Source organism: Sciurus vulgaris, assembly GCF_902686455.1.
Source record: "Sciurus vulgaris genome assembly, chromosome: 9".
NCBI lineage: Eukaryota > Metazoa > Chordata > Mammalia > Rodentia > Sciuridae > Sciurus > Sciurus vulgaris.
Window position 1 is genome coordinate 91,343,583 of NC_136469.1, and position 15,799 is coordinate 91,359,381.

The 15,799-nt window shown below is 34.0% G+C and overlaps 1 protein-coding gene across 1 annotated transcript in view; it reads left to right on the forward strand.

Annotated features, from left to right (window-relative positions):
- LOC306669137 (transmembrane protease serine 11C-like) overlaps positions 1 to 15,799 on the forward strand; it is a gene marked incomplete at both ends in the record, with an annotated part of 59,328 nt that continues 43,529 nt past the window's right edge. The window contains 2 exons of the mRNA XM_079153020.1: positions 1 to 56; positions 6,339 to 6,454. Of these exons, the coding sequence (XP_079009146.1) occupies positions 1 to 56; positions 6,339 to 6,454 (172 nt within the window). The remainder of the gene's footprint in view (positions 57 to 6,338; positions 6,455 to 15,799) is intronic.

The window sequence follows — 15,799 nt, forward strand, 5'->3', positions numbered from 1 at the left end:
ATGGCAAAGGGACAACCTCGGCAAAGAGAGGAGTCATGGACATCTCTGCAAAACAGGTGTGTTTCAAAGGGTTGGGCAGCAGGAGGGCCTGCCATTGTTCCTCAAGTAAATTGTAAAAAGGGACCAAATTTGTTAAAGCAAGTTAATTTGTGTTTTAAAGTTCTCAAAAATGAGGTGCTCCCTCAACATTTTGTGGAAATAGGAGCAATATAAATCCTAAGCAAAAGAAAAAAATGTTTAAGATGTTTAAAGTTTAATCATTAGGGTCTGTTCTGATCAATTTTTCTGAGGAGTCTTTCTGTTACAATCAGAACATTCACTTAAAGTATGTGTACAATTGTTGAAAGTTGAAGATGTTGAGAGATTTTATCTTTGAAAAGATAATTTCACTATGAACATTGAAAAGAAGTGAGTTATTTATATCTATTTCCAATGATGGGTGTTGACATAAGATATCAATGTTTATGTTTGCAATATGCTATTTCACCTGCAGGAAGTGTTAGACCAAAGTTTAGATCTCAATTTTTAATTATTAGAATATTACACTGCTTCACTTCTATATATGCTTTGGTATGGTTAAACATTTTAGTTGGAAACAAGAATGGAAACAAAAAGAGAAGATTTTGTTCCTTCCCGTTAGCCATATTTTTAGAAAGCAACAGAACTGAACATCAAAGAAAAGTGCTGACTGGTTCCACAGTACACACAGATGGACAAAAAAATTTTTACATTTTTATTCTTAAGCTAATGAAATTAATACAAAGATAAATGTTCACATACATTTCTGGCTTAACCTAGCACTCCAACAAAATGCATGCCTTGATAAACCTATTGAAATGCACTCATTTTTTAAAAATAGTTTTTGACGAACTTTGGTTTTGATATCTGGTGAACGGAATAATATTGGGCAAGATGTAACTTCCCAGTAGGATGCTTTAATAATGTTACTTTTCACATTAACATTAATATTTAGCTTAATTAACTACAAGGGAAACACTGAAATATTTTCCATCAAATTAAGTTACTGTGAATCTTTTTGATTAACAAATCTATATTAAAAAATCTTTCATCTCAGCTTCTAAATAATGTTTTCTTTGTTGAAGTTGTCATATCAACTTCTTCAGTCTCTTATTCTCCATAAATAATATCTGAGAGAGAATGTATAAACAAACTTAATTTCATCATTTTAAGGAATTAATCATTTTAAGGAAAACTCACCCACAAGTCACTGTTTTTAAAATCCCTAAATAATCTTTGATATCATTGTCATCTTATTATTATTACTCAATGACTTCAGGATACATGTTGTGAGCTAATGGAACAGATATGGAAAAGTAAGGCATATTGCTAAAATCAAAGCAGGTTTTTCTATTCTTCACCTACACTCCCACCCAAGATTCAATTTGTGTTGAATATTAAGTAGTCTACAACAAACATTCCAACTAATAATAAAAATTTGGGAAGTGAAACTTACACACCTGACATTGATTTTAGAGAATGTTTTAAAGAAAAAAATTTGAATAACAATAAAGTTAAATTTTCCTTTTGAATTTAGTAATATATACACATTGCCCCTCACAACACACAGACAATGGATATTTTCTAAATTAATAAAACTTTTGGCAGGTAGGAGGAACACCTAAATCTTAGAAAACTTAGATGAAGATAACAGAAATAAACTCTTTCTGCCTTTAAAATTAATTTTTATTCATTAATCATAATTTCACATTTGTGAGTTAAATAGAGAGGTCACTGTAATGACCTTAAATTTTGACTATAAGGCGGGTGAGAGTTGAAAGTTAAAGTAGCCTATACGACTTAAATTTCCTTCTGGGGATGAGAAAAGAACCCTAATCCAAACTCTAACCCTAACCCTAAATATACTAATGACAACCAGCAGAAAAATCTCTACTTCTAGTGCTAATCTTCTCTAGATTTAAAATGTCATAAAGGGAAAATATTGTTTTATAGTCTCCTCATGTGTAAAACTGGGAAATCAGGATGGATGATTTGCAAAGTCCCTTCCAGGTGTACCCTAGGGAAATATCTTACTCAAGGAAACTTAAATTTAAAGGGAATTTTAAAGACAAATGATGCTCCATATGAGACAAATTCTTGTATACAACAATTTCTTTTTATATCACCTTGTAGACAAATCAGGAGAAACAGCAAATGACAGGTTTCTGAATATCCATAGCTTGAATTATTGTAAAATTGTCAATATTCAATTTTCTTATGTATAAAAGTAACACTTTTATACAATTCAATCTATTAGAAGGACACAGTTAAAGGAATAGGAAATATACTATAAATATTTGCTACATAAAATTTATCACTCATTTATCACATCTTCCTTGGGGCTTATCCCATGGCAAGATGTGTTGAGTAAAACAGGCATATATATTGCTACGGGTTAGAAGCAGATATTTTAGAACACATACTCATCTGTAGGAAATTAATTTACCAAGGTTTACTGTACCATTTAGTCAATTGTCCTATGAAAAAATTTAACTACTATTCTAGACTCAGTAGGTGAGTTGATCAGGTTGAAAAATGGATCAGGCTGAGGCAGGAGGATTGCTTGAGCCCAGGAGTTCAAGACCAGTCAGAGCAAGATAGTGAGACACCCAGCTTGAAATGAATAACAAAAGAAGTGTTTCTTCGAAGTTTTTGTATAGTGAGATTTATTTTTAATTTTTTTCCCAATGAACCAAAAAGGTCATGGGCATCATATTTCTATAGAAATATTGAGATACTGATAATTATGTGCAATGTCCAAACAATTTGAATAAAATACTTTTAAGTGATCAGAATTTTTTTTTTTTTTTTTAGAGTATAATGAAATTTCTAAAAAAGATTAACACTTAGACATGTTACCAGCATTGAAGATCTAGCTAATATTTTCTGTTTAGGAACTATCCCCTATTTAGGGAATGACTGTTGGGGGCTGTGCCATGTTGGCGGCGCCGGGATGGCGCCTGATCACATTGGCAGCCAGGAGGTTAATTGACATAAGCACACTCAGGTGATTTTCTCGTCCACTGCACACAATGTATGCACATGTGTTCTCGAGCACTAATTGCCTGCTCAGAGCATCTCCCCTAATCTTTGCGTAAGAGGCGTGGCCCTGCTCTCCGCGTCCTGGAGGTGATATAAGTGTAGGTGGAGCGAGACAGAAAGACAGCAGCCATTAGCAGAGAAGCAGTAGCAGAAGATACCAGCGCGGGCGGCATTAGCCAGAGAAGAAGACACGCCACAGCAGCCATTAGCAAAAAAGCAGCAAGACGCGCAGCAGCAGCCAGAGGGGAAAAACACTCGGCAGTAGCTAGTAGGGACATACGCAACAGCAGCCATTAGCAGAAAAGCCAGAAGAAAGAACACAGCAGCGAGTAGGGGCAGCGGGCGGAAGGCAGATCCTGGAACAGAGAACTGAGACGCATCACTAGGGCACCTTGGGTGGACGTACCCTTAGTTCACAGGATGCAGGACTTTAAGGTGTAGCAAGCCTCTTCCTCTAAGCTCTAAGCAAAGCGTGTCTTTCAAAGTTTCTCTCTTAAGCAAAGTCTCTTTCTCTCTGATAAGCAAAGTCTCTCTCTCTCTCTCCTCTCAAAGCAAGTAAACCTCATTTCCTCTATCCTCTATAAGTAAACAAGCAAGAAAGCAGTGCACTAAAGAGAAAGATAGAAGTGCCTCAGCTTCCACTCCACCACCCATAAGACCCATGCAAGTTGTTGCTGCAGGCGATGACAAATATCCATGGATTTTGGAACCGCAAAGAGCCAGCGACAAATGACTGCTAACAAACTAAAAAAATATGTTTACTGATAGATATTTGATTTTGTTAGCAAATAGAAATCAAAATAATATAGATATTAATATAGAAATTTCATAGTGATTCCAATGTATATTGATTTTCCTTATATATGTCAAAAATAAACACATTCATAGAAGCATATCACAGTATTATATATTGATAGTGTATAAAATATTAAAATACATTTATATTAATATAAAATAAAATAGACTATATAAATAAAATATATTCATATTATTTAACAAAATAAATATAAATAAAATATGCAAACATATTATGTGCTGAATTGTGTCCCCCTGAAATTTGTACATTAAAGTCCTAATCCCTAGTATCTCAGAATATGACTATATTTGGAGATTGGTAAAAAGAGGTAATTAAGTCAATATAATATAAAAAGTGTTCTTTTTCTCTTAGCTGGAATAACAATTATTTAGGAGTGAATGTTACAATATAGTTACTTTATTTAACTTCTTTAAACTACTTCAGAAAAATGAAGTAAATATTGCAAAATGTTAATAGTTCTTATACCTTTGTGATGGTTATGGTGCATTCTACTTAACTATTCTACTTTTATATAAATTGAAATTTTCTCAGGATAAAATAAATTTTCTTTTTACCCCACTTTCTCCTCATGTGTAGTCCCAATTCCTTACTCTCCTTTTCAGTAAACTTTTGGAGTGGTCAGTGGTCATTGCCTCTAGTTTCTCTAATTCCATTCTCTTTTAAACTCTTACCAGTCTTGTGCTCTTTCCACTCCTAAAACTTCTTCCATCAAGATCACTAATTACCACTATAATGCTCATCTAGTAGTTTCAGTGCTCATTTGTTTATCTTATTTGAGCAATCATCTGGAATCCTCTTCCTCATATTTGACTCACTTCCATTGGCTTCCAGGATACCACTTTCTTCAGTTTTTCCTTCTACCTTACTATTTCCTCTCAGTATCCTTTGCTGGGTCTTCCTCTTGTCTCTAGTCTTTTATTGAGGAAGTAATCTAGTGATCTTATATTGGTCTTCTTCTCTACCTACACTTATTCCTGGTAATCTCATCTAGTCCCAACACCTATGGGCTGGTGAATATGTTGGTGAATGCCAAATTTATATCACCAGTCCAGACTTCTATCCCAACCTTCAAACTTATATATCCAACCCACATCTCCACTTGAATACCTAATGAACATCCCAAACAAAAAATAAAAAATTCAACTTGTATCCATTACCACAAATTTGGTCTATTAACAGCCTTCCCATTTGAACTGATGACAATTCCATCTTTTAAGGTCTCCATTGAAAGACCTTAGAAACTGTCTATGACTCCTCTCTTCTACTCACATTTCATACCATTCATCAACTCTACACTCAAAATATACCCAAACTTCAAACCCTTTCATTTTCCATGGTCCAAGTCAACATAATCTTTCTACTTGAATTACTGTAATCAATTTCTACCTTGTCACTTTGTTTCTACTTTTGCCCTCTACAATTTATTCTTTGCAAAAGTGATAAGTATTCCTTTAAGACATTTGGTCAGATCATCACAAGCTTCTGACCAAAACTCTTCAGTACTCCCACTTCACTCAAAGGAAAAACAAAATTATTATCATAATCCAGAGGCTCAAGAAGATCTGACATTTGTACCTCTGGGATTTAACTTTCTTATTACTCTTTCCCTTAATCAGTGTCCTAGTTCTCCTATATAACATACCAAGCATGACCTTACAACAGGGCCTTTGTCTAGAATATTCTAGATATTTGTATGGATAACCCCCTCACCCATGTCAACTTCGCTCATATTTTAACTTCTCATTTAGTCTACCATGACCACTCTATTTAATTTGTATCTTGCCACCATCTATACCTCACGAACACACCTGCATTTCTGATCTGCTTTTCCTAGATCTACTTTTTTCTGTAGCACTTAATACCTTTTAATCAGTTATATATCTTATATATTAAGTATGCTTTTGTTGTCTGGTTCCATTTGGTAAAATATAAGTTCCAGAGGATAGAGAGTTGCTACTACAGTATACCTAGTACATAGTAGGACATCTACAAATATTTTTGAAAGAATAAATGAATATTAATTTAGTATTACCATTATTATTCATATGTACTGAAAAATAAGTAGTCCAAATATACACTCACTAATTCTTCATTTTGTTTTCCAAGCTTAGCAGTCCACTAAATCCATAACTAATATAAAAAACATACATTTATGCTTAACATCAAACCCATATTTAGCCCGTAGTGGCACATGCCCGTAATCCCAGTGGCTCAGGAGGCTGAGGTAGGAGAACTGTGAGTTCAAAGTTAGCCTTAGCAAAAGTAAGGTACTAAGCAACTCAGTGAGACTCTGTCTCTAAATAAAATACAAAATAGGGCTGGGAATGTGACTCAGTGGTTGAGTGCACCTGAGTTCAATCCCTGGTAACCACCCCCCACCAAAAAATGTCCACATTTATTTCTGAGAGTCCTAGATCAAGCTTATATTGAAACTTGTTCTCCTTTCCTTTTTGCCAAGAAGAACAGAGTCAAGGACGAAAATCAAACTCACGAGGTGTGGGAAGATTACCCTGTGTATCTTGATGATGGTGATTGCTGCAATCATCATTGGACTCATTGTCTATTTTGTTGCTTATGGTAAGTATTCATATGTCTGTCTTATAGTCACATGTACTTGTGGATTCTGTGTTGGGAAAATTAGGAATTCTGAAAATTGGAAAAATAAATCATACGGAGTATTTCCTTACTAGCTTTTTTGCAATCTTTACACTTGTTTTTAAGGTTTCATGGGGGTATAATTGACATAAAAATTGCACGTGTTTAACATACACATTTTGATGAGTTTTGACATACACATACAGCTATGATACTATTATTACAACTGAAATCTAAACATTTCTATCCCCTCTAAAACTTTTCTTGTCTCTGAATTTTGTCCTTTAGTGACACTTAGATTAGGGCATTCTAACACAAGAGGAGATGTATATGTTTTCTTTTCTTTTTTTCTTCCAGGGAAAGGGTTATGTGCTAGGAAGACTTTGATCACTAACCTGGACCCACCCCTATATCTTTGATGTCCTCAATAGCTCTCATGAGAGATAATAAATGAGTTAACAAATAAATATTAAGCATAGAATCTGAAATTTCTTATTCAAAAACCTATAATATTTCCCCATACAATATTTTCTTCCTATGAAATCCTCCTTGAAAAGGAGCCTATTCTCTAAAAAAATAATTATTTCACACTATAGTAATCCTATTGTGCTATAGTATACTAGAATTTCTCTTATCTGTTTCTAGGTACCTGTAGTCTGATCTCCCTCTGTCTTTTCTCCTCACTCCCCTTCTTAGCCTCTACTAATCACTAGTCTGTTCACTACTTCTATGTAATCTACTTTTTTGCTTCCACATATAAGCGAGAACATGGCAGTATCTGTCTTTCTGCATGAGGATATTGTTTTTATAAGCAAAACATTTCCTTGCTTTCCTATGATAGTTATGTGGTAAATAAGAAAATACATAAAGGTCACCAAGTATTTTCAAGGCAATAATATTGTTTAATTAACTTGTATTTAGTTATATCTACCTATTCTTGAAAATTGATAATACATACATGTATGAGAATCATTGTTTATTCAATCTATAAGAATAATGCTTGGCTGTATATAAATATTTTCTCCTGGAATCATCTCCTGTGGCCACCATGTTTCCATCACATATAATTCACGGTTCCCAGGTTGAGGACTATTGTTTAAAAACATACTTGAATTTTCTGAAAAAAATTACATTTATAAAAGAGACTGTCTATCCAAATGAATATCCATTTCAGTTTATAAAGCAAAAAGAACATTGACATCAAAATACAGAGGTGTATGCACAATGAAGTAATGAAGCAGTCCCTTCAGGAACCAAAAGTTTGCAACCATCTGTTTCATCTTCCTACATTTTTCCATAGACACAGATTGTACAAACATTATCATTAGATATATTGTAACGCCACCTATTACCACTGCCAAGCCAAGAGTTATAGTCAGCATATGCCCATAAAACATTGAATAAGAAGTGCTCACTCCCCAGAAAGACACAGAACCTGCTGTCTTTCATCAAGGGTGTAAAGTACCAGAAACTAGAGATAGGAGGAGAGTATTTACAGAGTTTGTCTTTGGAGATAGGTGTGTTATAATTATTACACCATTACCACCATCCCATATATGAAGAGTGGATCGTGTTCTCCCCTTCACATCAAGAGATGAACTTAAAAAACAGAGCAGTATGTCCCTAAGACCCTTTCAGACTGATTGAATTCTGACTCACAACTGGATTATCTAAAAGGCAAGAAATTGGTGCATGATTGTTTAGTAGTGTGAATAGGTGGTGGTACCCATGGGCAGTTTGAGCAACAGGATCTTTGGGGCAAATAATACATTAAGTACTTCCTATGGATCAAATACAGACCACTCAGAAAAAGTTCCATCATTTTAGGTCTTGTTCAAGAGGCTTCAAGAGAAGTAATCAGATCTCAGTTATAGAATGGTAGATGTCTCTAGCTGTCCAAGTGTTGAGGAAGGAATAAATTTGAGCTGGAACAGAGATATATTTGTCCCTGTAAAGTGATACACCAGAAATCTCTAGCAATGAGGGAAAAGGAAATTCAAAGTTCAGAAAACATAGAGGCAGCCTTATAATACTCCTTTTTTGAATGAAGCTGTCAGCATTATTTTATTTGTCATTCCCTACTCTCAGACTCCAAATCTGGAAGCAAATGAGCCATCTCTTCACTATTAGTTCCCTTGACCCAGTAATTAAAAAAGAACAAACAGCTGGACAAACCAAAACACAGGACAACTATTCACTTCTAGTCACCTACCTTTCTCTGCTTCGGATTAACCTAAATGAAAATGATGTGTTTTCTATTTGGTTAGCTTTTTTATCCATGCTTAATTTTTATGAATTTTAATGTCTTCTTTTTTAATTTTTTCTAATTAGTTATACATGAGAGAAAGAATTAAGGTGTCTGAAAATGTACACAGATTGAAGTCAACAAACCTTCACTTACTGATGACTTTTATAATTTATGCACTTACTAAAGTAGGTGCTTTATTTAGAGTACAAAAATAATTAAGTATGGCTATTTTCCAGTAAATATATGTGAGCACTAAAATTTGAATTTTATGTAATTTTCACATATCACCAAATACTATTCTTCTTTTGACTTCTTCAACCTTTCAAAATGTAAAAGACATTCTATGTTCATAGACCACTCAAAACCAGGTGGCTGAAAAGTCATAGTTGCAGATTCCTGTTCTAGGTCAATGAATTTAAACCCCAGCTGTACCTGAAATCACCTGTAAAGGTGTTTTTAAAAATACTAGTACATAACTGGGATGGTGGTAGAAACCTATAATCCCAGTGACTCTCAAGCCTGAGGTAGGAGGATTGCTAGTATGAGGCCAGTCTCCTCAACTTAGGGAGGCCCTAAGCAAATTAGCGAGCACTTGTTACAAACAAAAAGGGCTGGGAATGTAGCTTAGCAGTAGAGCACCCCTGGATTCAATTCCCAGTACCAGATAGATAGATAGATAGATAGATAGATAGATAGATAGATAGATAGATAGATAGATAGATAGATAGATATAGCAAACTGTAGATGGTGATTCTGCACTATCTCAAAAAAGTACAAAAAATTTTTGAATGTATCATCACAAAGAAATGTTAAGTGCTTGAGAAGATAGTTATACTTACCCTGATTTGAACATTACACAGGATATCCATGTATATACAATTATTGTACAAATTAAAAAGTAAAAATACAAAAAGTAAATTAAATTATATTTCCTTACTCCAACAAATATGAAAAAAATACCAGTACATAAGCTCTACTCTCAAAGATACTATGTAGAGGGGAAACCATAGTCTCCAGAGTTTCCCAGGTGGTTCTAGTGTGCGACTAAAGTTGAAAACCACTGGCCTTAAGGAAGACAGATGCATATATAAGATCCAGATATGCAAAATTTCAAAGGTCATTGGCCCAGATTCATTACACATTTCAAGGTGTCAGGAACTCAGGCTCCTTCTATCTTGTTGCTCTACCATGCATGACCTAAATTGTCAATGTCATCTCAACATCCAGTTATAGCCATCATGCCCAAATTCCAAACTCAACTCAAAATGGATCAAGGACCTAGGAATTAGACTTGAGACCCTGCATCTAATAGAAGAAAATCTATACAAATATTCATCATGTTGGCTTAGGAGGACCAGACTTTTTGAACATGACTCCCAAAACATAAGAAATAAAAGCAGGAATCAATAAGTGGGACAGATTCAAACTAAAAAGCTTTTTCTCAGCAAAGGAAACAATCAACAATGTGAAGAGAGAGCCTGCAGAGTGGGAGAAAATCTTTGCCACACGTACTTCAGATAGAGCACTAATCTCCAGAATTTATAAAGAACTCAAAAACCTTTACACCAAGAATACAAATAACCCAATCAATAAATGGGCTAAGGAATTGAGCAGACATTTCACAGAAGAAGATCTATAAGTAATCAATAGATATATGAAAAAATGTTCAACATCTCTAGTACGAAGAGAAATGCAAATCAAAACTACCCTAAGATTTCGTCTCACCCCAATTAGAATGGCGATTATCAAGAATACAAGCAACAATAGGTATTGGCGAGGATGTGGGGGAAAAGGTACGCTCATACATTGCTGATGGGGTTGCAAATTGGTGTAGCCACTCTGGAAAGAAGTATGGAGGTTCCTTAGAAAATTTGAAATGGAACCACCATTTGACCTGGCCATCCCACTCCTTGGCCTATACCCAAACGACTTAAAATCAGCATACTACAGTAATGCAGTCACATTAAAGTTTATAGCAGCTCAATTCACAATAGTTAGATTGTGGAACCAACAGATGAATAGATAAAGAAACTGTGGTATATATACATAATGGAATATTATTCAGCCATAAAGAGGAATAAAATAAATAAAATTACAACATCTGCAGGTAAATGGATGGAGTTGGAGAATATCATACTAAGTGAAATAAGCTAATTCCAAAAAACCAAAGTCCTAGTGGTTTCTCTGATAAATGGATGATGATACATAATGGCGGGGGAAAGGGGTAAGGCAAGAATGGAGAAAGGGTGGATTGTGCAGAGGAAAATGAGGGGTGGGGAGCAGGCAAGAGGAGGGAAAGAAAGATAATAGAATAAGACAAACATCACTACCCTATGTACATGTATGATTACACAAATGGTGTGACTCTACTTCGTGTACAGCCAGAGAAATGAAAGTTGTATCCCATTTGTGTGCAATGAATCAAAAAATAATTTTAAAATTACATTTAAAAAAAAAAACAAATTCCAGACAGCCAGAATAGAGAAGATGAAGGAGAAGAACAGGTACTATCTCAGCAAGAAACTATCACAGAAGTTGCACACATCACTTTTCTTTTCATTCGTCAGAACACATATGCACAAGGTTACTCCTAGATGTAACAGAAATGGAAAATGTAGTTTTTATATTGGGATAGCATCTTCTCAATTAAAAATAACAGATTATATCAGCATAGAAGAAAGGATATAAAAATACATAGTTTCTGCCTCAAGAAGTTAATATTATATTGCAGTAGGTAAGTTTTTGAGTAATTAGTAAGGAAATTGACAGATGAGCTTTCCTATAAAGTTTATTGATATGCATAGAAAATGTTAACCTTTCTTAAGAATTTTCTCATTAGTTCTATTTCAAGACAATATTTTCAAATATTGTGCTGATTAGAAATGGAAACTCAGCCTGCAAAACAGAAGATTTATTTTCAAAGAATAGAAAACAGAAGCAAAAGCATCAAAGTCCAGGCAAGTCAATACCTATTTGAACTCAAGTTTGTGGGCTGGGGATATAGCTCGGTTGATAGAGTGCTTGCCTAGCAAGCATAAGGCCCTGGGTTCAATCTCCAGCACCACTGGAAAGAAAAAAAAAAAATTTGCTCTGTCTTCTTGCTTCATGTCCATGGAACAAAATGATAAGTATGTGTTACTTTTTCTATACTGTTCCTTCAGCGACAAGTTTAGTATTAACTGGATTCTATAAAAAGCATTTCTGACCCTCCAGAGAACAATTAATGAGAAAAAGGAATGTAGAACTTCTCTCAGCAAGTTTTAAACGTAGATAACAGAAGCTGAGACCCAGGCTAAAGATATTAAAGGTGATCCATCCTCTAAGTTTACTCCTGTCAATAATAGGAATAATTGACTTCCACAAGAACCCAGTTTTGAGAAAATGTCACTGTATATGGGAAACATCTAAGAACCATGCAGAGACAAATGTACTGGTACTCATCAGTACACGTATATGTATGAATCCAACAACAAAAAGAAAAGAATTCATGGAAAAATAAAAATAAAAATTATATTTTTTTTTTCTTTTTTTTCATGTAAGGGAGTTTATTAAGCAAACGAAGTGTCTTGCTGCAGGGTAAGAGAGAAAATGAGAGGAAAAGAGAAAGGGCACATGCTAGAGAGAGTGGAAAGCGAGGTAAAAATTAAATTTCTAAAAGGACAACTGACATCTTTTTAAAGAAGTCAACATAAATATATTTCCTTGAACAACTGTGTAGTATTTTAAAGTAATTATTTAAATCTAAGGAAGAGAATTAGTGAGGCTCTAAATCTTCCTTGATCTCTAATCTTTATCCACAATGTGAATTGCATTATTTGAAAAATATTACTCTTAGAGGAATGAAAAAAATTAATAAAATAAGGTTTTTGTTTTATTTTGTTTTTTGCGGTGCTGGGGATTGAACCCAGGGCATTGTACTTGCGAGGCAAGCACTCTACCAACCGAGCTATATCCTCAGCCCCAAAATAAGGTTTTAAGGAATTTTATGTCCAATTTTTTGCTGCCTATGGTATATATTAGATTTGAACCAACCCTTTATTTTGGCAATCCAGTAACTCCTCGCAATGCCCATGGCAGTACTACACTTACATCTATCTCTTCTAATTCCATGCTTGGTGCTCTAATATGATAACAGAGCTGGAGAATGGCTTCAGTCTGTAGTGTCTGAAATTCATTTAGTAGTACAATGAGTTAACATAACCTAATACTGCCCCTATGCACCTAGATGCACAAATATTTCCAATAAGTCATAAAGTTTTCATGCAAAGAAATAAATAACAGTGAAAAATTATATTTCCTTCAGATTATTCTAATAAAACCAGTGACAAGGGAACGATAAATATAAAAAATAGACATTGATGAAAAAAAAAAATTAAAGCAAGGGAGAAAAGAATAGAAAACAGTAGTTAAAAGTAGTAATCACAGAGAAAGATTCTTCTTTAAAAATTATCTTTCTAATAAATGTGATAACATTCAATTAGATGTATGAAAAATATAAATAAGAAAACAAACTATCAATAATCCTACTCTCTGGTCAGAATTACTCACTATTTTGGCATTTTTCCTTCTTTCCTTTTCATGTGCATTTTCATGATGTTAAATATTATTCTGAAACATGATTTTAATGATGACACAATATTCTATTTCATAAGCAGATCATAAATTATTTTGTTAATTTCCTACCTTAAGCACTTAGGTTACTTCTAACTTTTTATGTTACTTTAAACAATTCATTTGTATACATAGATTTGTATAGAATTCAATACAATGAAAATAAATTCTAAAAAGGGGACTCACTGAATGAGAAGAGAATGTTTTTCAAGCTTTTGATAACATTATCAAATTATTATCTTTCAAAAAGGTATTCAATTATCATTCCTTCAGGCAGTCCATAAGAGTACCTGATTTTTTTATTGTAACCTTTACCCCTCAAAAATACTATCTTATTTTACTTTGCACTTCTATTCTATTGGACATCTGTTCCAAATAATTAACTGTAGTCTTTGAAGTGAAAAATTTTCTCCAAAAAAAATTGCAAAGTTCTTTAACTTCCCCTTTTTAAATTTTTCTCACTCTCTCCTTTCCTCTTTTCTCTCACATATCTGCCTTCTCTCTGCCCCCCTCATCTTTCTCTCTTATTTGGCCCAGTTAGTCTACAGAATGGAGGAAAACAATGGGACCTGAAAAATTAACAAGAATTTTATTTTCTACTAATTTAGATGTATTCAAATAGAACAGTGTAACCTATTCCTCATTCTAGTTCCTTTGCTTTTCTTTCTAAAATTGTAGGTTTCATTTTTTTGTTCTGCTTACTTAATGTGGAGCACTTACAAATAATGCCTCCTTTACTTTCTACCTTATTCATTTTGATTTCTTAGGTATCTCACAGACAATAAACCCTGTAACTTTACTGGTTTTCCTAAATGTAATCTGTGGCAATCACAAATATTAAGATAATTACTATACTTTAATGTAATTTATTTTCATAATAACATATCTGTCTCCAGATTGTCCAAACTTGAAAACTGGCACATTAAAATTTTACATTTCCTGTTCAGCATTGTTTTGGCTATTCAAGGTCTCTTATTCTTCCAGATGAAGTTCATGATTGCTTTCTCTATTTCTATGAGGAATGTCATTGGGATTTTTATTAGAATTACACTGAATCTATATAGCACCTTTGGTAGAATGGCCTTTTGACAATATTAATTCTGCCTCTCCAAGAATACAGGCGATCTTTCCATCTTCTAAGGATTTCAATTTCTTTCTTAAGTGTTCTGTAGTTTTCATCGTAGAGGTCTTTCACCTCTTTTGTTAAATTGATTCCCAAGTATTTTATTTTATTTTATTTTGAGGCTATTGTGAATGGAGTGGTTTTCCTAATTTCTCTTTCAGAGGATTCATCACTTATGAATAGAAATGCATTAAATTTATGCATGCTGATGTTATATCCTGTTACTTTGCTGAATTCATTTATTAGTTCTAGATATTTTCAAGTGGGGTTTTTTGGATCTTCTAAATATAGAATCATGTCATTGGCAAATAGTGACAGCTTGAGTTCTTCTTTTCCTATTTGTATTCCTTTAATTTCTTGGGCCTAATTGCTCTGGCTAGTGTTTCAAGGATGATGTTTAATAAAAGTGGTGAAAGAGGGCATCCCTGTCTTCTTCCAGTTTTTAGGGGGAATGCTTTCAGGTATTCTCCATTTAGAATGATGTTGGCCTAGGGCTTAGCATAGATAGCCTTTACAATGTTGAGGTATGTTCCTACTATTCCTATTTTTCCTAGTGTTTTAAGCTTGAAAGGGTACTGTATTTTATCAAATTCTTTCTCGGCATCTATTCAAATAATCATATGATTCTTAACTTTAAGTCTATTGATGTGATGAATCACATATATTGATTTCCAGTTATTGAACCAACCTTGCATCCCTGGGATAAATTCCACTTGATCATGGTGCACTATCTTTTTACCAGGCTTAAACTATACTACAGAGCACTAATAACAAAAACAGCATGGTATTGGCACCAAAATAGACAGGCAGACCAATGGTACAGAATAAAAGACACAAAGATAAACCCACATAAATACAGTCAACTCATACTAAAGGAGTCAAAAATATACAATGAAGAAGAGATAGCCTCTTCAACAAATGGTACTGGGAAAACTGGAAATCCATATGTAGTAAAATGAAATTATACCTCTATCTCTCACCCTGCACAAAACTCAACTTGAAGCGGATCAAGGACTTGGGAATTAGACCAGAGACCCTGCACCAAATAGAAGACAAAGTAGGCCTGAATCTTCATCATGTTGGTTTAGGATCAGACTTCCTTAACAAGACTCCCAAAGCACAAGAAATCAAACCACGAATCAATAAATGGGATGGACTCAAACTAAAAAGTTTTTTCTCAGCAAAGGAACAATCAATAATGTGAAAAAAGAGCCCACAGAGTGGGAGAAAATCTTTTCATGCACTTCAGATAGAGCACTGATCTCCAAAATTTATAGAGAACTTACAAAACTTTGCACCAAAAATACAAAGAACCCAAACAATAAATGGGCCGAGGAACTGGACA